The sequence below is a fragment of the Lissotriton vulgaris genome, chromosome 3_1 (assembly GCF_964263255.1).
Source record: "Lissotriton vulgaris chromosome 3_1, aLisVul1.2, whole genome shotgun sequence".
NCBI lineage: Eukaryota > Metazoa > Chordata > Amphibia > Caudata > Salamandridae > Lissotriton > Lissotriton vulgaris.
In genome coordinates, this window is record NC_141689.1 from 426849302 (window position 1) to 426873446 (window position 24145).

At 47.7% G+C, this 24145-nt stretch overlaps 1 protein-coding gene across 1 annotated transcript in view; it reads left to right on the plus strand.

Moving 5' to 3' along the window:
- The window catches only part of IL31RA (interleukin 31 receptor A), an 883863-nt gene that overhangs the window by 686308 nt on the left and 173410 nt on the right, over positions 1-24145 (plus strand). Inside the window, exon 12 of the mRNA XM_086960638.1 lies at positions 21698-21844. Coding sequence (XP_086816764.1) covers positions 21698-21844 — 147 coding nt within the window. The remainder of the gene's footprint in view (positions 1-21697; positions 21845-24145) is intronic.

Genomic DNA, 24145 nt, shown 5'->3' on the forward strand with positions numbered 1-24145 from the left:
TATAGGCAGCCTAGTGCGGCGAGGATCGCGGGGCAGCGGACGGAGAGGAGATCTGCTGCAGGACCATGCAGTAGTGGTCATTAGAGGACACCCTCCCGTGAGGCCCCTAGCCCGGACCCAATTGCTGGGGAGTGTCTGGCCCCTGCCTGCCCTGGATGTGATGAAGAGAGCTTGTGTTAACATTGGGAGGAGCTACTGCGAGAGTGCAGCCCCACCGCCCCAATTGGAGCATAGTCCACCTAGACCGAAGGGAGACCAGTCTGGGTATTGCTGCGAATCAGGTGGGATGCGCCGCCCGGGCCCTAATGGGCCGTCACATCGACTGTGGGTTTGAGCAGTAGTGAGCTACCGGGAGGACCCCCCTCTCCAGGCTGCTCGGACCAGGCAACCCTAGGGGTGAGCTGCGGCGCTGGGGGACCGGTGCCTAAATGCTTAACGATCACCACAAATTCCCCTCGCAGGTCTGTACAAGGAGCATTCACTTGTCCTGGTCGTCCATGGCCCGTGTGGATCCCAATTACCTGTGGCCCTACAAAGAGGCTCCTGGTCTCCAGGTGTGGCCAACCGCAGGATGGAGTTGCCTGACTCTCGCATTGACTGCACCACTGTTGTACATGCGTAAGACTACCATCTACTCCCTGCAGGGAAATTGTTTGCTGCCTCAGCTCTAATTGGACTACGTGAGGCACCCCATCATCCCCTGTCAGTTGCAAAAGATCCGTATAGACACACAAACATTCCACATAGGTCAGCCAGCGTTTCCCGGTGAAGCCACCCGACACCCAATTGCACTGTTGTCCCCCATTGCTACTATCTAATATCCCGGACATGGGGAAGGAACGGGGCCTGAAACCGCCCTCAACACAGACCAAAATGGACCAATATACTGTTAAGAAACATGAAATTTGGTCCGGGACTGCTGAAGGGCAAAACCCAATATCTAGAGATTTCAGCATGATTCTGCAAGCCATATCCACTTCACAGACCTCAGTCGAAAACAAGATCGGGGACTTGCGTCTAATGGGATTCCCGGAGGGTGCGGAGAATGGACCAATGGAGTCATTCATTGAAAACTGGATCAACTCTCTGCCTGGTTCGCGGTGAAGTGAGCGCACCACTCCCTGGCTCCAAAACCTCCCGCAAGTGCCCCGCATCGGCCCATCATAGCACAAATCCTAAACTTTAAGGACAGAGATGTGATCCTCCAGACCATCACGATATTTCCAGATTATACCAGGGAGGTTCAGGCACAGAGGCGGTCCTATACAGAGGTGAAACTAAACTCTCCACCCTCAACCTATCATACGGACTACTTTTTCCAGCAAGACTGCGAGTGGTCTTCCAGGAAAAACGCATTTCTTTGACAGCCCTGAGGCAGCCTGGACCTGGCTGACTGAGGAAAGTCCCCTCCGACTCTGATCTGTGATGTCGGCATCGGTGATCAGCCTGCAACTACACGCAACCCGGCCCCCCATGAGAGACGCACATGGTCCCACAGGGGCCAAGGGGGAAGCAGGACTAAATCGGGCTCTCCAGCGGTTGTGTCCTCAAACTCCTGATGCTGGGCATTGACGCCGGATCCCTACCAGCTGCGAGGCTCAGGTTCCTGAGACCACTCACCCTCCGGGAGCACCTCATCCAAAGCTCAGGCTGTTGACTCTGCAGACTCAGACCTCTCCCATAGCCCGGCAATCCTTAGTTGAAGCTCCCATGGAGAGCCACAAACCAAGCCTGGCACATCACAAAACAAACAATCAAATAATGGGGCTATACCTCATCAATCAGATACTTCTGCTGATGTACACTCTGATCCTGTAACGAGAGGAGTCCACCACGCTTCACTGACTCTAAACGTTGTAGTTTAATACATCTCACCAGTTATAGGGCGACAGATGCTTCTGTTTTCAAAGTATAGGGTGGGAGATGGGGAAATTGTCCCATGTTCCAAATTCTTCAGTAGTTCAATGTTTGCAGCATCTCAACCTGATGATAACACAGTATAGCGTCACAAGCACATGTCCACAGGTGAAACTCAGAAGTCACACATCCTAACCTCTAAGACATCTAATGTGTACTAGACCCCCGCAGCACTGCGGGCCCCTCCTATTGCTCACGAAACAATGACACACAATGGATATTCTCTCTGCATCATGTCATGGAATGTGAATGGTCTGCTTGATAGGATCAAGCGGACTGTGATCCTGCGACATGCACAAAGACACACCCCAGACATTCTCATGCTCCAGGAAACCCACCTCTCGGGCAACCCATGTACCTTCCTGACAAGATACGGATTTGGCAGATCCTAGCACTCGGACTTCACGCAGGGCTCAAGAGGAGTTGCAATCCTTTTAAAGCGCAGCCTACCATTTACGCCTACCCAAATTACCAGAGACCCCAGTGGTTGTTTAATAGCCCTCTCAGGAAAAATGGGTGAGGAACTCCTCAATATCCTCTTCATTTGCCTTCCCTGCACCACCCACAGACAGACCCTAAATCGCATAGGCAAGATACTGCCTTCCCTCACTCCCGGGACCATGATGCTGGGAGGAGATTTTAGCGCAGTCATGCACCACAGGCTTGACGCAACTGGGACCCCCTCCATCTTCCGCACCACTCATGCTAACCAGTTAGCGACCTGGGCTGAAGCAACGGGGGTTTACAATGTATGGCAGGCCTGGAACAGACGAGAATTTCAATACACACACACACCTCAGCAGCACATCGCAGCAATTCTCGCATTGACCTGATGTTCATGTCAGCCCCATAGTGTTGTAGGTTCAAGGAGATAGGTATCCTTCCCAGAGGCATCTTGGATCACTCGCCACTACTCTTGACCATGGGCAACCCGCCCACTGACCTCCGCCCAGTTTGGAGGATGAATGCCTGGCTCCTCAAGGACTGGGAATTCAAAGAAACGAGGAGGGCCGATATTAAACAATACTTCCTCACCATCCAGGTCTCCGTCCCATCCTCGGGCACCCTGTGGGAAGCAGGTAAGGCCACGATCCATGGACTCACTAAGAGCAGCCTCAAAGCCCAACACTTAACGCAGGACAGTAGGCTAACCCTCCGCGAGTCTCAGGCGGCCCAGCTGGAGAGTGACACAACTGACACAACGTATGAAACCCAACTGCGGAAATTGACGCTGATACACGACGAAATAAAACAGCTTTCCCTCCACTCAGCGAAAATCTTATGGAGATTCTCCATTGCGAGGGTCTATGGGTGGATGACAAGAATGGGAAACTACTTCTGAGATTAGTGATCTACCCTCTGGCATACTGAATAATTCCGGAAATCAGAGACCCAGAGGGGAGTATCCATCGCTCTCTCAGAGCAATGGCTCAAACTTTCACGAACTATTACTCAGGTCTCTATTCAGCACAGAAACCAGAGCTTTCCCTTAGGGAACTGATCGACCTGGAAGACCTTTGTCTCCCCACACTTGTCACATCAGAATCCGATGGACTAGAGCACCCGATCATAGGCGAAGAGATACAAGCCGCCCTCTCACTCGTCTCGGCTGGTAAAACTCCTGGCCCAGATGGCTACCCGCAAGAGTACTTCTCAGCCTATCGTGACATACTTGTCCAGCACCTTGCTCTCCTTTATGAAGAAGCTGTAGAAACAGGCTCCTTCCTTCCGGAGACTGACACGGCCACAATCGCTATTATCCCCAAAACGCTACCGCCCCCCTGCTGACTATTGTCTTATTTCTTTGATTAATATCGAAGTCAAAATATATGCTACGATTCTGGCCACTGCCTTAAACCATACCTCAACACGCTGATCGGTATGATCAATGTGGCTGCAGTACCAGACATTGCTTGAGGCTTTTACACCTGGCCCTGGCCATCCGACAGGCACTGACCCCGGACTTAGCGCTCCTCCGACTTTGAGAAAGCATTCGACTCAGTCGACTGGAGATTCCTTGGGGACGTCCTAGTGGCCGCAGGCATGGGCCCTAAATTTTGCCATATGGTTAACGTCCGATACTCTAAGCCCGCTGCAAGAGTGGTGGTTAATGGTGTACTTTCAAACACCTTTCCAATCAGAAGAGGGACGAGACAGGGCTGCCCCTCTCACTCCTCCTCTTCGCCTTGGTGATGGAGCCGCTGGCTAATCTCATGCACTCGGACGACCGGGTTCATCGCTGAAGATGGGCGGGATTACAAGAGAACAACATCGCTTTATATGCAGATGACGTCCTGCTCTATCTTGCAGATCTGGCTCGATTGGGTCTTAGATGCCTACACATACTACAGTCCTGTAAACAGACTTCAGGTCTGGGTCTGAACCTGGCCAAATCAACCTTGGTCTCCTTACATCTCTCAAGAGAATGTTTTGATTGGCAATCCACTAGCCCCATCAGGCAGCAATCCTTCAAATACTTGGGTATATGAATTGCCTTACTCCCTGACCTAGATTGGGCACTTGACTCCCCTAGTCGCCAAAACCAAATTAGATCTGCAGGAAAGGCAAAAGCTACCACTCAACCCACGAGGGAGAATAGCACTATTCAAAATGATGACCCTCCCCCGATTCCTTTATATCATTCAATACACCCCATTCCACATTCGCCGAACATGGTTCAGAGGACTAGACCATGCATGGCGCTCCCACACTGTCAAATCCCTCCCTATGACCGAGGCATGGGGCTAACAAATCTATACTTATACTATCTTGCAACCCGACTCCTGGTAATACACGATTGGTTTAATGGGGGATGGTCTGATACTGCTTACAGGACCAAACTCAAGGACCAAGGCCTTCCCGGATCAAAGCTATGATGAAGGGGTCTCCCATTCCCAAGGTTCTCCCCACTGTCACCCAAAGGGTGCTGCTGGCCTGGTGGGCTGCTCTATGACATACACAATGGAAGGATAGGCTGACCCAGCATACACCTCTTTGGCAGGGCACATGGTTGCAGGAGGTGGGAGGCTTGGAAGGTTTTGGGAGCTGGGATCTCATTGGCATATCGCAACTTGGAGACGTGTGGGTGGGTGACCATAGCCGCTCTTTTGCAGATCTGCAAATTAGACGTTCGCTTCACCCATCCAAGTTGTATAGATATTTACAGCTCAGTCACACCCTATGTCCCCACATACAATCAGGCACATCCCTGCCCGAACACAGCCCCCCCGAAGCCCAAGTCATGATGGGTAATCTCCGTAAAGGAGGTGTCTCGCGTATTTACCGCTCGTTAATGAATAATGGTCCGGCCTCCCTTGATCCATTGAGAACTAAATGGGAGACTTGGCTGGGCCAACTAGAAGAGGAAGATTGAAGAGACGCGTTGATGGCACCCTAAACTATCACAGTCTCTGCTAAATTACGCCTAGTCCAACTTTACTGCTTGCATGCCTCCTACCTTACCCCTGCCTGCCTTACAAAGCGGGCCTAACTCAGCGCCCAACATGCACCAGATGCGGCACAAAACACGCAGACTTCTTTCATGGTATGGTCTTGTTTATTGTGGCCTCTTACTGGTCTGCCATAGAGACATAACTCACGTGAGGGCTTAGGTGGGAGGTCCCACTCAACCGCTTAAATATACTGCTGGGTGTCACTGATGTTTTGGATGGCTCAAGAGCCGATAAACTGTTTCTGGGGGCTGCCCTTGTAGTGGCCAAGCAGGACATAGCAATGGCGTGGAAGAATCCAGCCCAACCCTCTATAGCTAAATGGTGCAGGAGAGTGGACTGGTGTGCCGCACAAGAACTACCATTATATGAAGCCAGAGGTTGTCCGGCCAAGCCCATGACGATCTGGGGTAAATGGTTGTGATTGCAGGACTAATTGACTTTCTTGTTTCCACATATCACCCTGTATGTCTTACATAGGAGGGAGAAACAACTGTGTATATTTTCATAAATGGGTCTCCTAGTCAAATGTTACATGTGCTGGCGCAATTGATTATGCTGTACTGTTTTCTTTAGTGTTTTATCAACATTGTTTTACAAAATCAATCAAATTGATTATCAAAAAAAAACATTCGTATGTTTCTAGCCCCAGACTCATAGACTAAAATAACTCAAACCCACAGAGTATCTGATCTTCTAAATGTCCATAAATATTCTAAAAAACTAGGGGACAGATTTTCATTAACTGGCGCATCCCTGCATATCAGCAGGGATGCACCAGTTATTTTACGTCACGACAGACACCTCTTGCGCCACCATGGATGCGCCACATTTATAATGCGGCGCACCTTGGTGCAAGAATAGACAGAAGCGTGATGCATATGATGCCGTAAAGGTTACGCAGTGCTGGAGTTGTGTCGCAAGCGCCAAGCAACTCCAGCACTGCTCAGGGGCGCCCTATACGAGCTGTGCTGCGTCACTTTTACGCCTGCTACAATCAGGCGTAAGGTTTTGACGCAGCGGGTCGGAAAAGTCACTGAGTGAAATCTTGTAGATTTCACTCAGCCACTTTTCCTAGGCATTCCTGCGCCGGAACGCACCCCCCGCACCAGAACGCCCACATGAAACCTAAAGCAGGTTTCATGTGGCGCAGGGCTTTACAACGTGACGCATCTCCCTAGTTGCGTCACGTTGTAAATACCATGCAGCATGGCGCTGGCTTTGCGCCGACGCTGCGTCACAAAAGTGATGCAACAGCGGTGCAAATGTGGCATACGGGGCTCGTAAATTTTCCCCTAGGCACATTGCTTTAGTGTGAAGTTTCTCAACACTCACTGGTGGTGATAGTTCTTTCATCCATCTGCCCTTGTCTATCGGCACACGTGTTGGTGCATAAAGGTCACATACCCTTTGGACCAATTGTTACAGATAAGGAAATTCAACCTGCAAGTGCTTTGTATTAGGAAATTGAATAATCGCTATTCTTTTATATTTTCACTCACAATCGCTTTTACATCAACACTAATAGTAGACACCGGCCCTACAATTCAGAAGTTTGAGAACATTTATTGGAACGTACCCACTAGAAATGTTCAAAAATCTATTTTAATGCAGCTTTTCCTAGCAGATGATCCCAACACCTATCCAGCTAAGTCAAAAGGGTTATGAGAAATGAAGAAAGCCATCTGTGGATATTGCAGAAAATACTGTTTTGGTCGCACTGTGCGCATATGATAATACTGACTTGAAAAAGGATTGCCATTTATTTTACATGTTATGCTGGACCTTCCTCTGAAGATCAATGTATTTCACCATAAGTAAAAATGTATTAAAAAAGTAACTGTGTTAGAGCAAGCCTGGTGCATTCGGTAGGTTTGCATGGCTAAGTGAGATCTTGGAGGGTTTAATGGGAGATGAAGTATAATTGTGGCACCACTTGGGGTAGCTGTGCGCCTTACAGATCCTAATACAAAATACTGTGATATCTGTGGAAGCATGTCTAGTTCAGAATGTACTTTTCATTGCATGGTTTTTGATCATGATAGAATGATGGGTTAAGGGCCATATGTATCAAGGTACCACTTTGCGATTCTGTAATAGCGATTTTTAAGAAATCGCTATTTCAGAATCGCAAATTGGTATGTTTCAAGAAAATCGCAATTTTTTAGCAATTCCCTGATATTCCTTAATTGCGAATTCGCAATTAAGGAATACTTTCCCATTCAGTTCTATGGGCCAGGAGGCCCATAGGAAGGAATAGGAAATTTGCGATTCGCAATTAGCTAATCGCAAATTGAGAAGAATTTCAAGGGTGCAGGGATGTCCAAAGGACACCCTATTGCACCCCTGAAATAAGCATGGGTGCACATGTTTGGCATTTTTCAAGAAATTCGCAAATTACCACCAACTTGAAGTTGGTGGTAATTTGCGATTCCTTATGGACAATTTGCGATTTTTTTAAACTTCATACATTGCATTTAAGGAATCGCATAATTTGGGATTCCTTAAATGCAACCGCAAAATAAGGAATCGCAAATTTTGGGAAGAGACCAAGGCAACTGTTGCCTGTTTACGAAATGAATAGGGAATAGACTTAACGGTTGAACATCGCCCTGGGACTGACCATGCCAATGCTGAATGTCCTTCCAGATGTTGTCGTCTTAGCAAGGAGACCTCCCTTAGGGGAGAGTTGTTCTCAAACCATCTGGTGCATTGTATTCTCCCAGATTTTTGCTTGAACAGGTTCTTGTTGGCCATAGTGTAGTGTAGTTCCTATATTCCCAATAGGCTCTGCGCATTGGAATAATATATCCTATAGATGTGACGTAGGACCTAGGTAGACTAGGTCTCTATCGAATATATTAGACTTAATTGTGAGTGCCAGCTAGCCCAGAGGTCACTAGAAACTTTCTCGAATAAACAAGAAGGGATTAGTTTCTAACAAAAGCATAAACATGACAACTTTTTTTCCCCAAGATTAAGCGTATCTCCAGAGTCGTGGAAACGATAGATATTTCACCTAGTCAATCTTGCATACTTCATCAGAGTTGCAGAGAAATAGAGAGACGGGCGTTTTCAATAAAAGTATTTATTGAACATGCTTCTTTCTCATGCAGAAGAAATGAACTACTACAATCGGAATACTGGCTGTAAAGTATAATGCGTACAGCAAGAAGAGTATTATAAAATAATACTGTAAAAGCATGGTATGGTTTCTAAGCCATAAAATACATACATATATAAATAAATACTAAAAGTACTCAACTGGTGCTTCTAAAATATGCCTACCCCGATGTACCTAACCTAAGTCTAGTACAATGGAAGAAGTAAGTGAGGTGTTTGAAAGTGACTTTGCGGTTTCCCTTCCCTGAGGCCGGGCTTAGCTCCACCCCCCACCTTCACCGACCGGCCGGGCTTCGCTCCACCAGTCCAGCGCTCCAGACCACAAGCCCCAGGAGCCTCAGGGGCACAACGCGCATTTCCCAGGCGCCAGGAGGCACATAAAGACTCGCCTGCTGCGGAGTCCCTTGGCGCCCAGTGTTTGAAAGTGACTTTGCGGTTTCCCTTCCCCGCGGCCGGGCTTAGCTCCGCCCCCCGCCTTCACTGACCGGCCGTGCTTCGCTCTGCCGGTCCAGCGCTCCAGACCACAAGCCCCAGGAGCCTCAGGGGCACAACGCGCATTTCCCAGGTGCCAGGAGGCGCATAAAAACTCACCTGCTGCGGAGTCCCTTGGCGTCCAGTGTTTGAAAGTGACTTTGCAGTTTCCCTTCCCCGCGGCCGGGCTTAGCTCCGCCCCCTGCCTTCACTGGCCAGCCGGGCTTCGCTCCGCCGGTCCAGCGCTCCAGACCACAAGCCCCAGGAGCCTCAGGGGCACAATGCGCATTTCCCAGGCGCCAGGAGGCGCATAAAGACTCGCCTGCTGCGGAGTCCCTTGGCGTCCAGTGTTTGAAAGTGACTTTGCGGTTTCCCTTCCCCGCGGCCGGGCTTAGCTCCGCCCCCCACCTTCACCGACCGGCCGGGCTTTGCTCCGCCGGTCCAGCGCTCCAGACCACAAGCCCCAGGAGCCTCAGGGGCACAACGCGCATTTCCCAGTCGCCAGGAGGCGCATAAAGACTCGCCTGCTCCCTCGTCCCGCCAGGACGCGCGCGGGATGCGCCGGGCTAAGCCCAGGCAAAGGGCGGGCCCTCTGTGGCCCTCAGAGGCCTGAGGAGACTGGACTGGGCCAGGGACCCTACACCTTTTTATCTGGACGTCTACTGTGTACTACCTACGTGAGACTTTATTTCTTTATTATTATGTATTTCTTGTGAGTGAGTAGTGGTCCTTAGACGACCTAACATACTGCTTTATATCTATATAAGATGTCTAAACCCAAAAATGATGAACCTGCCATAGGCCCCGGAACCATTGACAATTATATGGTGAAGAAAGTAAGCCAGATTAACAACGAACGGCGTGCATCTTTAGGGAAGGGGACTCTGACACTGGATTTGCCAGAGTTGTCTCCGCAAAGGGTGACCACAGAGGCTGAGGCAAATACGAGTGGAGTCGTTAGAGTAGATCCATCGACGCCCACTACGGTGAGTGTTGAGGTACATTTAGATCAACACGCCCTGTCAAGCGAGGATTTAGGAGAAGCTCCACCTGTCATAAGGCAGATGCGAACCTGCAGGAAAGTACAGCAAAAACGGGGGGGGCGGGGACATAGTACAAAAAGAAGGGATTTGGATGGGAAAGAAACTAATGGTCCTGCCATAAACCCCTTTGTGTTTACTGTAAACAATGAAAGTGGTCTTAACATAAATGTTGAGCAGTTTGCATCTCTTATTAAAAATCTAGAGGTAAAATTAGAAGCAAAAATAGAGGAGATGATTAAACCGCTGACTATTCAGATAGACACCTTGGTTACGGAAGTGGCTAGGCTTGGCGGCCTGGTGTCTACACACCTGGCTACAGCCACCAGTGCAAGGGCTAAGGCTGGGGGAGGAGGGCAGGAGGAGACGAGTGCTAAAGTCCATCAGAACACTTGTAATACTGTTGCAGTGGCTACCACTGTGAATGAGGTACTAAGTACACCATTCGTTCCAGTAGTACCTGCTTTGTTGACACAACCCAATTCAGCTCCAAGGAGCGGACCAGATCCAAGGCCCCCTAGGAACAACCGATATTTGAACTTACCACCTGATTGTGCACCATTTGTGGCGGTATTGATCATATGTTAGTCTCACTGACGATGCAGACTTTTCTGGATTCGTTCAGCATTGAGCATAGTGAATTCAGTGATCATAACCCTTTAATAATTCGTCTGAAGGGACCTTGGGTTAACAAGGAAAAACAGAACTGTGGCTCAGGTAGGCTGTGTACAACAGATGGGAGGCGGCGACTTAAATGGTCAATGGTTACCCCAGATCTACTATATGAAAATATTGTGGATAAATGTACTGAGGATATTAAGAACTGTACACATGAGGGGGGAGATCCCAGGCAGGTCCTTATTGCATATCAAAACCTGTCGGAGAAGGTGTCAGAACTGATGATGGCCCCCGCAAAGAACTTGGTGAAAGGGGGACCTAGGTGGTTTAATCACGATTGTTCCAAAGCTGCACGTAATCTTAGGTTAGCTCTGTCAGTTACTCCGAGAAACAGGAGGATGTAAAACTGTGTCGGAAAGAATATAAGTCTTTTATCGCATCCCATAAGCAGTTTTTAAGAAAAGAGGCTTGGGACGAGATACTTGACCCCTCCACCTTAAATTGTAGCTCTAAATTCTGGGCGTTAGTTAAAAGACCGTTTTTGGCAGAAGACCCGGGTGATGGTCTAGATTGCTGCATAACTAAGGAGGAGTGGGAACTTCATTTTAAACAACTGTACCACTCAGTGGACCCTGTAACAGCTGATGTTTCACCTTATGTCAGGGGAGGCATAATTACATTTGATATAAGTGAGGTAATGGAGGCCATAGAAGGACTCACAGCTAGGAAGACCCCTGGACCTGACGGAATCCCCCCGGATCTGTACAAATCTGATCCAAGTTTTTGGGCACCTATTTTGGTAGCTGTATTTAATGCAGCTGCTATACTGGGCTGTCCCTTGTCCTGGGGTCTATCAACAATCGTCCCTGTGTTTAAGAAAGGAGACAAGGGCAGCCCCCTATGTTATCATCCAATCTCATTAATAGATTCCATGGTCAAGATTATGGGGAGAATCCTATTCATTAATGAAACACGTATAATATGTCTTTTTTATGTGAGTATGATTTTTAAATTTTCGATGAATTTTGTACGTGTACTTTTATGGTGTGAAACAAAACCGAAATAAAGTCTCTATTGAATTGAATTGAAGTGAGGTGTAGCATAAGTTTAGTTTCTTTTTGCCAATAATCTATCCAAGATTTCTCTTAGGGTCTAATCAGCTCCGTACCTTGATTTAGAATGAAGGAGGTCTGGTATCTCTCTGTCTCGGGACTCGATTTCCCAAAACCCCACAAGGGGAGCTTGGAAACACTGGAGCTGGATTTCTCGGCAAGAGAAAAGACAGCGTCTTTCTCAGTGCATCAGCTGGAGGGTCGGCTTCCTTCGGCACTTGCTGTAGCGAGCTTCGTCAGGCAAGTAGATAGTCAAACTGCTCCAAACCACCGTGTGTTTGCAAGGATAAATGTGGGCATATTTATACCTTGAAGGTGCTGAGTTTGACGTTAAGTTGGACATAATAACGTCATCAAAGAATCGCAGTTCTTTAAAAACTCCATGAGTTCTTGGACAAATCAGTATTCAAGCAAGGGGAAGTCCCTGACTGCTGAAGCCAAGTTTTCCAAGAAATCGTTGTGGCTTTTCGAAACTAGTGGAAGTATCCATACCTGTATTTGGACTGCATGTGCTATGTCTAAATATGGTTATTATTTCTGTGCCTACATAAGGACAAGGCAATTTATACCTATATAAGGGCATGAATCAGGAAAATTACACTATGGTCCTAAATGCTATACAACAATAGGTCTCTGTGCCCTCCCTTGCAAACATGTAAGCATTAGTATACACCTGATTGGCAAATTTAATTTGCTTGTAAGTCCCTAGGACCAGTACCTATTCTGCCACCCACTAAAGTAGCACTGTAAAACATGTCTCTAAGCCTGCCACTGCAGCCTGCATTTTAAAACTGCCATTTAGACCTGGTAGAGTAACTCTTATGCCACGCCTAAACCTTCATTTTTTCACTTATAAGTCACTGTATGGAAAGCCTTAAAATGCCATATGTCAGGGTGCATGGTATTTAAAAGTAGGACCTGTATATTTAATGTTTGCATGTTACGGCAGTGAAAAAGCCTCCAAAGTCACTGTTGCAGGCGATCTACCCATATGGTAACCATGGTTTACCCTATTACATTTAATACGTGCTAAACTTTTTTCGGGAATAGTTAGAAAATGTTTCAAGGACTTATTTTAATTGTAATTTAAAGTCCAGCCTAATGGTAAAGTCATATTTTATATTACTATTTTGGTAATGACACTTTTAGAAAATTTTAATTTTCCTGCCTAAAATCAAAAGGCTTTACTGACAGTGTCCAGCTGTCACCTGACCCCTGATGGCTCCCTGGTGGTGAGGCATGAATTTCACCCAGACAGTGGGAAAAGGGCTCTAGGCGTAGGGACTGGGCAGCCACCTGTGACAGCATAGCTGGGAGGCTGTTTCCAGTCCCTTCCTGAGCTTCAAAGTATGTCTATTCTGTTCCTGACAGATGACTCTCACACCTAGGCCTTCCTCTGTTTTGTCACAGGCTGGCACTAGGCATAAATCCGGGTCCCACAGACTTCTCCTCAGGACACTGCTGGATATCTGAAGAATCAGAAGGACTGATCTTTGGCCTGAAGAACCTGAAGGAAGACTGGACCTCCTTGTCTTGAACTTAGGACACCAGAAGTGACTCCAAGGGTCAGTTGGCTAACCTCTTGCTCACGCTACAGGGACACAACAAGCTTTCAGTGGCCTCCACCTGCAACAGCCCAGCTGACCAGTTACAACTGAACCAGGACAGGACCCTCCTGCTTGCCTCTGCTCGACTGAGTCCTAACTCCCAAGTGGTGAGCCCCAGGTCCTGGATCCTTGGCTGGTGTGAGAGTGTACTCCTCCTGTCCCCAAACTGCAAGAGGTGGGACTTAGAAACTTTTTTGTAAACTTTGTGCCTAAAGAACTGATGGAGATTGGGGTCGCTGTCGAAGTCACAGCTCTCAACCACGTATTGCTGGTCAGCCTCCACTTTCCAGTTTGCCCCTCTGAAGGAGGTCTTACTTCTAGAAAAGTTTCTAAGTCCAAATGTAGAAGCCTTCACTGGAACCAATGCCGAGCAGCACCCCATAGACTTTGAGGTCTTCCTGTGCACAGACTATGCCTGTTCGGAGCTTTCATCCTTTTGTCCAGAACCACACTGATTCCCTGCTCCTGTACGCCCGCCATCATCACGCTCTGCTTCAAATCCAGCTTGCATCTTGCCCTGCAGATGTCTCAATGATGACCACTTTTTCTCCATTAAAAGTTCGAAGTCAGAAGGTAAACTTTCCATTGGGATGAACCTGGTCCCCATATCAGACTCGTGCTCCATAGCAGTTGGCCTTAACTTTTGACCACCATGTGTAGCACAACCAGATACCCACATTTGGCGGTTTGTGCAATTAGGCACTATTTTTAATTCAGCCTTTAAAATTTCCTATCTCCGGTTCTACTTATTGGAAGTTTGTTGTTTTGGTGCTGTTTTATTTATTAAAATATTCTCAATTTTTCTAAATAGGTTTTTTTTTATTTTTCTTGTGTATATTAGCAATGTATTAATGCTTGCTTGCTGCATAAATACTTTTCTCAATGCCTCTAAGTTAAGCCTGACTCTTTTGTGCCAAGCTACCTGAGAAATAAGCATAGGTTAATTTAAATGCTAATTGGTTCACCCTGACAAGGATTGTGATTATTACTTAGGCTGGGCTCTAACCTTCTCAAGTAATACTCTAGTTTCTTACATTTTCAAAACATGAAAGCGGGAGATAGTGAAAAAGAAAATGGGGGAATTTATTTTGCCCGTTGACAAACATTGAAACAGGGACAATTTTAGGTGGGAGACAGCTAAAATTCAGCTATTTTGGCATTGAATATCAGGCGTATCCAGCCTGAGCTGTGGCTGTTGGCTTGTATGAGTTAAAACCCTTGTAAACATTGAAGAAATGGTATGCATGGCTTTAAAGATAGCCCTCCAAACGAATGGCAGTCCTTACACAATACCAGCAGCCTATGGCTAAATATGGTTCGCAAAAAGCCCACTCTCTGAATGTATGTGTGTGTTATACTTTCATGGGAGTATGAGGTCTGTGACAACTACATCTGTCTGTAGGCGATACTAAAAAAGGCCACATTAGAATGGGGCATCAAATGGTTGCGATCTTGTGAATGCTATGTGTAAATACAAAATTTTCTAGCTATCGCGACAAGAATTTTAGATTCTATTAAGAACACGGAGGCGAGGATTATGCTTTCTCATTTCTTTACTGCACAAACAGCAGCCAATGAAAATGAAACTACAAATGTAAAAAACAACATTTCCCATGAGGCTTTGAACCACGCCTCTCTTACAACAACCAATCACAATGGTAATAAGCATATATAACATAGAGACACTAATCAGGCCTCCTCTTTCTTTGCGCGAACAGTCGTGAACAGTCTCGTCACATTGAACACAAGTCTTTAGCTCTCAACGGAGAGAAACAGTTCCATAAATAATTCTCAACGGAGAAATCCAGAACAGCAAGAAGTCATCCTCCATCAGGAAGGTACGGCAGCCGAAATCCACAGGCGGCAATCAACTCTTGTTGGAGTCATTTCCTAAAACAGAAAAAGAAGTTTGAGAAAAAACTCCCACAACCTAGACTAATCAAAGGGTGGGTATAAAAGGATAGACAACGTCATGTAATCAACAAAAGTTGCATAACAGTCCCAACGGGTGGGATAATCCTCGCCTCCGTGTCCTTAATAGAATCTAAAATTCTTGTCGCGATAGCTAGAAAATTTTGTATTCTATGGCAGGACCGGAGGCTTCTGATTATGCTGGTTCAAAGCTCACATTAAAGCTCGTCAATCACAGCATCAGAAACATGAGGAATCGGTTTGTAATAAAACACTTTAAACATTGAATCTGAGGACCAGTCAGCTGCCTTCAGGATATCTTCCAAGCGAGAACCCAGTAGGTAGGCTTTAGAAGCCATCGCACCCCTAGCAGAGTGTGCACCATAAGCAGAAGTATCAATGCCGGCTTCCGACATGATCCATCTGACCCATCTGGCCAAGGTAGCAGCAGCGACTGGTTTGAACGGCTTTTGAATAGAAATCAACACCTGCCCCAAAGGATCAATTCTGTGTACACTAGTACGCTTCTCATAACATTTGAGACATTGAAGAACACATAACTTGCTATTGTGTGGAAAGGCCGGGTATTCAACTGAGCGAGATATGGTCTTAGTACGTCTAGTAATGACAAATGATACACCCTGAGGCGAAAACATTCACCCAGCCAAATCCAAAGCTCTGACATCTGAAACCCTCCGACATGAAATGAGGCACACCAGCATGGTAAGCTTGGCAGAAAGCTGTTTTAAAGACAAAGCACCATTATCGGGCCAGGATTCCAACAAATTTAGCACTTTATTAACATCCCACATGGTGGAATACCTGGGCCGAGGAGGGTTGGCCGCACTCACACCTTTAAGCAACTTGCACACCAAGGGTTGCATCCACACAGGTTTACCGTCTATGTGGTCGTGACCAGCAGAAATAGCAGACCTGAAATTGTTAACTGACCTGTAAGCCAGGCCCGACGTTGCACAGTCAGATAAAAAATTCAGTACCTCAGTTATATTTGATCCCACGGGATCCACCTGTTTTGAAAGGCACCAACCCACCCACTTCTTCCACGAAGCAGAGTATCGTTTTCGGGTGGAAGGAGCCCACGCCTGCTGCATAAAACTGGAAGCCTCTCGCAAAAGGCCTGCAAGGCGTTCGTGTCTCCGGAGAGCGTCCACACCATCAAGGAAAGTTGGTTCTGCAGGACCAATGGATGGCAAGCCCCCACTGGGTCCTGCAGAAGCGTTGGGAAGACTGGGAGCCAGAAGGGGAGGTCGATCGACAACTCCAACAGCGTGGGAAACCACGACTGAGTCGACCAAAAAGGGGTCACCAATACCACTGTCGCTTTCTGTCGGCGTAGCGACGCCGCAACTCTCGGGATCAGTGAAAAAGGTGGAAACGCATAATTCCTCTGGTGCCCCCAATGGTGAAGGAACGCGCCTGTCCCCATTGCCATTGGGTCCGATCTCCAACTGTAAAACAGGGGAAGATGGGCCTTGAGGCGCGAGGCAAACAGGTCTATCCGACACGGGCCTCGCATAGTCATGATCCGGGAAAACAGCCATGGGTGGAGCTTCCAATCGCTGGAGTCCCGGAGAAAGCGGGAATTCCAATCCGCCACCTGATTGAACTTCCCGGGAAGGTATTCTGCCACCACAGAGATCTTGCGATCCAGGCAGAAGTGCCAGAATTCCTTCGCAATGTGTACCAACATCCGGGATCTCGTCCCTCCCAATCGGTTGATGTATCTTACTGCGGAGATATTGTCCATCCGAAGGAGAATACAACAATTGCTCTTCAGCGGTGAGATAGACCTGATGGCAAAGGACCCTGCCAGCAACTCTAGACAGTTGATGTGAAGTGAGAGTTCGTCTGCTGACCAACGTCCTCCTGTGGTAAACTCGCCACAGCGAGCGCCCCAGCCCCATTGGCTGGCGTCTGATTCTACCACCACATCCGGGGCTGCGCCGAAAATAGCTCGGCCGTTCCAGGCTGACATGTGATCCAGCCACCATTGAAGTTCCTCCCTGGACTCGGGGGAAAGAGGGATCAAGTGATCGTAATGAAAATTCCTCTGTAGGTAAAAGATCTTCAGTCTCTGTAGAGCCCTGTAATGCAGGGGGCCGGGGAAGATGGCTTGAATCGACGAGGCCAGAAGGCCCACAATCCGTGCCAGCACCCTCAAGGAAATCTTCTCCTTGGCCAGGGTGGATGTTATCTCTCTCTTGATGGACCTGATCTTTGAAAGGGGAAGGAGAAGCTGGGCCGAGACCGAGTCTATCAGGAAGCCCAGAAATTCCATCTGTTGATTCGGTATCAGCACCGATTTCTTGGTATTGATCACGAATCCCAGACCTTGCAACAAGGACGTCGTCCACTCCAAGTGTGAGAAGGAGGGACCGGTCCTGCGCCAGGAGTAGCATGTCGTCGAGATAGACAATTAGACGTACTCCCATCTCCCGGAGGCGGGAGATCACCGGCTTGAGCAGTTTGGTGAACACCCAAGGGGCTGAGGACAGTCCGAAAGGAAGCACCTTGTAACGAAACCAGCGCCCTTTCCAAGGGAACTGCAAAAACTTTTGATGTGATGGGCAGACTGGGACCGTCAGATAGGCATCTTTCAGGTCCAGTCTCACCATCCAATCGTTCTCCAAAAGAAGGTCCCGTAAAAGATGGATGCCCTCCATCTTGAAGTGGCGATACGTAACAAAGGGGTTGAAATCTCTGAGATTCAGCACAAGGCGCTGGCCGCTTCCTTTCTTTTGCACAAGAAAGACGTTGCTGCAGAAGCCTCCTGGAAGGAAGGGTCCTGCAGCAATGGCCTGTTTTGCCAAAAGCTCGTCCAGTTCTGAGTCTATAAAACTCTGTTCGAGATGGGAAAAAAGGAGAGGACGAGGGGGGAAGGGCTGAATGGGACAAGACACCATCTCTATCTCGTAACCCTGGACGGTCCGAAGGACCCACACATCTGAAGTAAGAACTGTCCAATTCTTGACAAAATGACGCAACCTTCCCCCTAGCGGAAGCAAAGGAAGAGAGGAACTTACCGGAAGACTGGTTATCGAAGTTTTTGTAGCCTCGATTGACCCCTCTGTTATAGCGGCCCCTGAAGCCGCGTGATCTCGACGGGTAAAATCCGGCCTGGTCCGGTTCTTGCGTGTACCCCCTTCCCCGTCTAGGGGCGTAGCCTCTTTGAGGACTGGAATTTGAGTAGCGCCGGTCGAGCGTCCTCTGACACGCCCGGCCCTACCAGAGACCTGATGTAACACACGCTTCAGTGAGGCCTGAGACTTGTCCAGGGATGCAAAAGTGTTGACAAACTTGGCAATGTCTTTAACAAAATTATCACCAAATAGTTGCCCTTCCGCCAAAGGACCCGGCTCCGAGGAAGCCAACTCCACCAATTGAGGGTCGATTCGAAGAAGGACGGACTTCCGTCGTTCAGAGGCAAGAGCGCAGTTCGCGTTTCCAAGCATACAAATGGCTCGTTGAGCCCAGCCCGCCAAAACCTCAGGGTGGATGACGTCACCAGTCTCTTGAGCCTGAAGGGCTAACTCCAGGATTTTGGCCAAGGGGCCCGAAAGGTCCAGGACCTTATCTTGGCACGCTCTTAGCGTGCGATCAATCCCTTTCTTAGGGTCCTTATTTATTTATTTATTTTATAGCATTTGTAAGGCGCACAGCTACCCACAAAGGGTTTCCCGGCGCCGAAAAAGCGGATCACGAGCCCAGCTAGATAGAGAGAAAATCCAAGGGTACTTATTTGTCAAATAACCAGGTCTTTACACTTTTTCTAAAGTTCCTGTAGTTTTCCTCTTTGCGTATTTGAATGGGCATTGTGTTCCATAGGGTAGGACCCAAATATGAAAACGATCTCCCGCCCATTCTGGCCCGTTTGTACCTGGGAACCGCAAACTTCGCTGATGTAGCTGAGCGGAGATTGCGATTGGGAAAGTGGAGTTTGGCAAGATCTTGGAGATACTTGGGAGCGGTCCCAGCTTTAATTTTAAACAGATAACTCAGTGTTTTGAAACAAATCCTGTTTTCGACCCTAAGCCTGTGTAGATCCCTAAGATGTTTTGTGATCCTGGCGTGTCTGGGTATTCTACAAAGCAGTCTGGCCGCGGCGTTTTGTACCAGTTGTAAGCGTCTTACTACTGCTTTGTTTGCACCCAGGTACAGGATGTTACCGTAGTCAAGCCGAGAAGTTACTAAGGCATTGACTACGGTCTTCTGGGTGGTAAGTGGCAACATCCAAACAATTTTACGGAGCCATCTGAGAATAGTAAAACATATGCCCGCCACTTTGTTGGCTTGCTATGATGACCCCAAGATTTCTGACTTGAGTGGCTGGTGGCTTATACTTCTTAAGAAAGGTGGTCATGGAGGGGTCTATATCTGGTGTGATAGCCACCTTGTGGGGTAAGTCGGGACGGGGGCATTCGGACTTAAGGCGGGAGCGAACCTCTTTATCAAACCCCTTACGGAGGTGAGTCTCCAGATAGGCCGCCACAGCAGGAGGGGGAACCCAGTCAGAGGACCTGGGGTGGACAATGTCAATCGGGTCAAAGGAAAAGGGAGTGGGAGTGACCAGAGAGGTATGCTTACGCTTTTTCGTGCGTTTGCGGGGCGGGGTATCCGAAGAATCAGTATCGGTGCCTGTATCCGTGGTGGTGTCATTCGGGGGGGGGGTGGGGGGAGAGGTAACAGGTTTGTCCTGGGACCGGGACTCCTTGGATTTGTAAATCTTCTCATACGATTGGGCATGAGGCCAGGTCAGGTCAAGTGCCACCTTCTTAGCGGGGGGCTGAAGAGAGTCCTTGTCTGGAAGGGGCAGAGGCTTACCAGGGACCAATAAATCCAACTTCTTGGCCAAAGGAAGGAGGGCCAACGAAAGGGCTTTGTCCAATTTGGCGTCTAGCTTTTTATCTATGATATCCTCCATGGATTCTCCTTCATAGAAATCCTGTTGGCCCTGATATCCATACGCAGCATCCTCCTCCTCGCAGTACTCCGTGTCTGCCATCATTACCAGGAATTAGAAATTCCAAACTCTAATCCCCAGAGGGAAGCAATAAACCAGCCCAAACAGGGGCGTCGAAGGTGGGGAGTGCCAGGCGCAGGAGCCGGAAATACCAAGAATATGAAAGTATATAATACAGTCCCACTCTAGGACTAGCAGAGGAAAAATTACAGTATTGTCTCCTGAATCCCAGGAGGGTAAGAGTCAAAGCAGCAAGGCTCCGTCGCTTGAAACAATGAAAAACGCTGCAAAATGAGCACAGAAATCGCCTTCGGCTCCTGGCCAATGCTGAGTTGATCCCCACTTCAGCCGGGGGCAGAGCGTCGAATTGGCACCTCCGAGAACTGCGCGCGCACCAACGGCGTGCGCGAGCTCTCCGAGACGCATGTAAGGCCTCACGGCTCCGACGTGCATCTCACTCCCCGAGGGGGGGGGCGAAACCCCTCACTAGCGCGGGTCGCTGGGAAGCGTCCGCCGGGTGCAGCGATGAATGGAGAGATCGGGGGGGCCTACGGGCGCAACACGCGCCACCAGGGAGGCGGGGAGCGGAGCGGAGCTCCGGTCCCAATCTAAGAACAGTTCGGGCAAGTTAGTAGAAACCAGTGCAAACAGTGAGCGCAACAGCGATCAATTAAGCAAGCATAAGTGTATACACAAAGCAATGAATAGTAACAGCAAAATGTCACAGCACAATGCATCAAGGCAATATAAAAGGCATAGGCCACAAGTCATAGAGCAGAAACATATAAAGTAGAGAGCACTTATCTGGGCTGCGGAGCAGCAAAGAAAGAGGAGGCCTGATTAGTGTCTCTATGTTATATATGCTTATTAGCATTGTGATTGGTTGTTGTAAGAGAGGCGTGGTTCAAAGCCTCATGGGAAATGTTGTTTTTTACATTTGTAGTTTCATTTTCATTGGCTGCTGTTTGTGCAGTAAAGAAATGAGAAAGCATAATCAGAAGCCTCCGGTCCTGCCATAGAATCTATGACAAGTGTCCTAATCAAAGATGGGTAAAGATTGGGCGGAGGCGAGGTTCAAACTGCATGAACTCTGATGGCATAGGTTGTCTGGAGTTGTCAGCTACGGTGATGTAATTAGGGCCCAGAGGAAACAGGAAGTCTAGATGGATTGATGCCACTGGAAAGAAAGAGAATGTGGAAATTACGACAAAACAGGACACAGCACTTAAACTTGATTTAGCTGAAACCGAGGAACTGGAAAACGTTATTTCACTAATAAAGTCCAAATAAAAGTGTCCTTGGTTTTTAGTTAGAGCAAATGAAATCGAATTTCAAGGAGGCGGGTTTCAGCCACTGTGATTCACTAATCTACACAATATTAATTCTCTAATGCCCAAATGTCATGCAATTCGAAAAGTCTAATGCTTTTTGTTACAAGATGTTTCATTCTTTATTTTATTTTCTTTAGCTCCAAAATATGGTCCTTTAGCTAAAATTCACAATGTAGGAAAACACAAGGTTACCGTGAAATGGGAAGAGATTCCAAAGAATGAACGACATGGCTTTGTAACCAACTATACTATACAGTACAGTGCTTCCAGTGGTAGTCAAATGAGTAAGTACATGTGACATTAATCAAAATGAGTTTCATGAATCAACATGTGTTCATTACTGTTGTCAATGCAAACACAGGTATGTACGCAATGGACAATTTTAACCCTTTGTTTTGCAAATTCTACTTTAGTTTGAAATCATATAACTTTACAATGGCTATTGACTGATATCACTGCATAGTTAGACCATCTTTATTATACCTGTCCATAAACTAGGTGGACTTTGTCTGCTCTCTTACAAACAACCCTAGAGGCCAGATACACTAACCTATTTTACGGAGACAAACTCTCCAATTGGTAAAATGGGAATGCTTCCAACCGCAACATAGGTATTTGTTGTGTAGCCCATTTTAGGAGTCTGCAAACATTTCCTGACTCCAAAAATGGGTTTGCGAATGGGTACCGATTTGCAGTTTGGAAGGGTCATATTAAAACTGGGGGTCTCTAGTTGGCTGAGGCCGTTACCTTAGTCCAAATAAGGACCCTTGCTTCTAGTCACGGAAAGGAGGGACACCCTCTTGGATAACCCCGGCTCACCCCCTGGTAGCTTGGCATGAGCAGACAGTCTTATCTTCAAGGCAATGGGTAAAGTATTTGCAACACACTCCCAGTGACACAGTGATAACACCACAAATGGACACCACTCTGATGTATGAAAATATTGGTAACTTTATCGAGAAAAAAAAAAAGGTAAGACCAAACGATAAAAATCCAACATATGCGTATTCGTAATATTTCACTTTGCCGGTTATCAGGCTCTTGTAGGTTCTTGCGGTATTAATGAGCAGTTCACAATTTGAATTAGAATTTAAAAAGACTTATAAAGCGCACGTACACTGAATCAGTTTCATGGCGCTGGTGAGGTCCCTGAGTGAGAACAAAAAAGAGAGCTATGTGCCGAAAGCCTGCTGGAATAGGAGCGTTTTTAGTGACCTCCGAAACTCCATATAAGAAGAGGAGAGTCTTAAAGGTAGGGGAAGGTCATTCCAAAAAGTGGGTGCAAGTACAGCAAACTTCTGCCCCCCTGACCGTTTCTTTTTAAAGCGTGGCGTAGTTAGTAAGGCCGGGCTGGAGGAGCGAAGGTCCCTAGAGGGAACATAGGGAGAGATTGCCGAGTTGATAAACGCAGGGGCAGTGCCCGCTCTTGCTTGAAAAGTCAAACACCCCAACTTGAACCTGGCCCGTTGTTTTATAGGCAACCAGTGTAGGCTCCTGAGCAGAGGGGTCGAATGATGGGATCTGGATAAACCAAAAACCAGGCGGGCCGCCTGATTCTGTACCAACTGCAGGCGCTGCAGGGCATAAGCAGGATCTCCATTATAGATGATGTTGCCATAGTCAATCTTCGACAGGACCATGGCCATTAGGATCAGCTTTAGTGCAGAGGTGGAAAAAAACCTGGCAACTTTCCGAATAACTCATAGTGTAAAAAAACAGGAAGAAACCACCGAGTTGATGTGTGAGTGAAGAGTTAATTGATTATTAAGCGTGATCTCAAGTGTTTTAACTGAACAAGAAGGGAGAGGAGGGGGCCCAAGTGAGAGGGGCCAAAAGGAGGGAGACCAGGGGTTGGCAGCACCGCCCGTCGCCACAAGTTCTGTTTTATCCGGATTAAGTTTTAACTGATTGATGTTCATCCAGTCTCGGATAAATAGCATGACGGACTGGAAACTGCCAACTCCTGAAGGGGACGAAAGATCAAAAATGAGTTGTAGATCATCTGCATAGTTATATACAGTGACCTCCATGTTCTGTAAAGCAAACACCAGTGGAAGGACATAAAGAATAAATAATAGAGGGGAAAGAGCAGGCCCCTGGGGAACACCACAGTTGACATTACGCAGAGGAGCCGAGAAGGTGCCTAAATGAACAGTCTGAGTGCGGTCCATCAGGAAGGACTCGACCCAAGCTAATGCCGATCCCCCTATCCCCGCCGCCCTGACACGTGATAAAAGAATGTCATAATCCACAGTGTCAAAGGCGGCGGATAAGTCTAATAGGACCAGGATCTTGGGGGTGTTGGCGTCGAGTCCCTCCCTAAGTTGGTCCATGACCGAGATCACCACCTTCTCGGTTGAGTGTCGTGGACGGAAACCAGCTTGGCATGGGGCCAGGTAATTACTGTCCTCTATAAAGGAGCTCAGCACCTGAGAAACATGCGCCTCAGCCACCTTTCCTAAGTAAGGGAGCAGGGATATGGGACGGTAATTGACTAAGGAAGAAGGGTCCGCCCCGGGCTTCTTTAAAATGGGGATGATGGTGGCAGATTTAAATGCAGTGGGGACTATGCCTTTAGAGAAAGA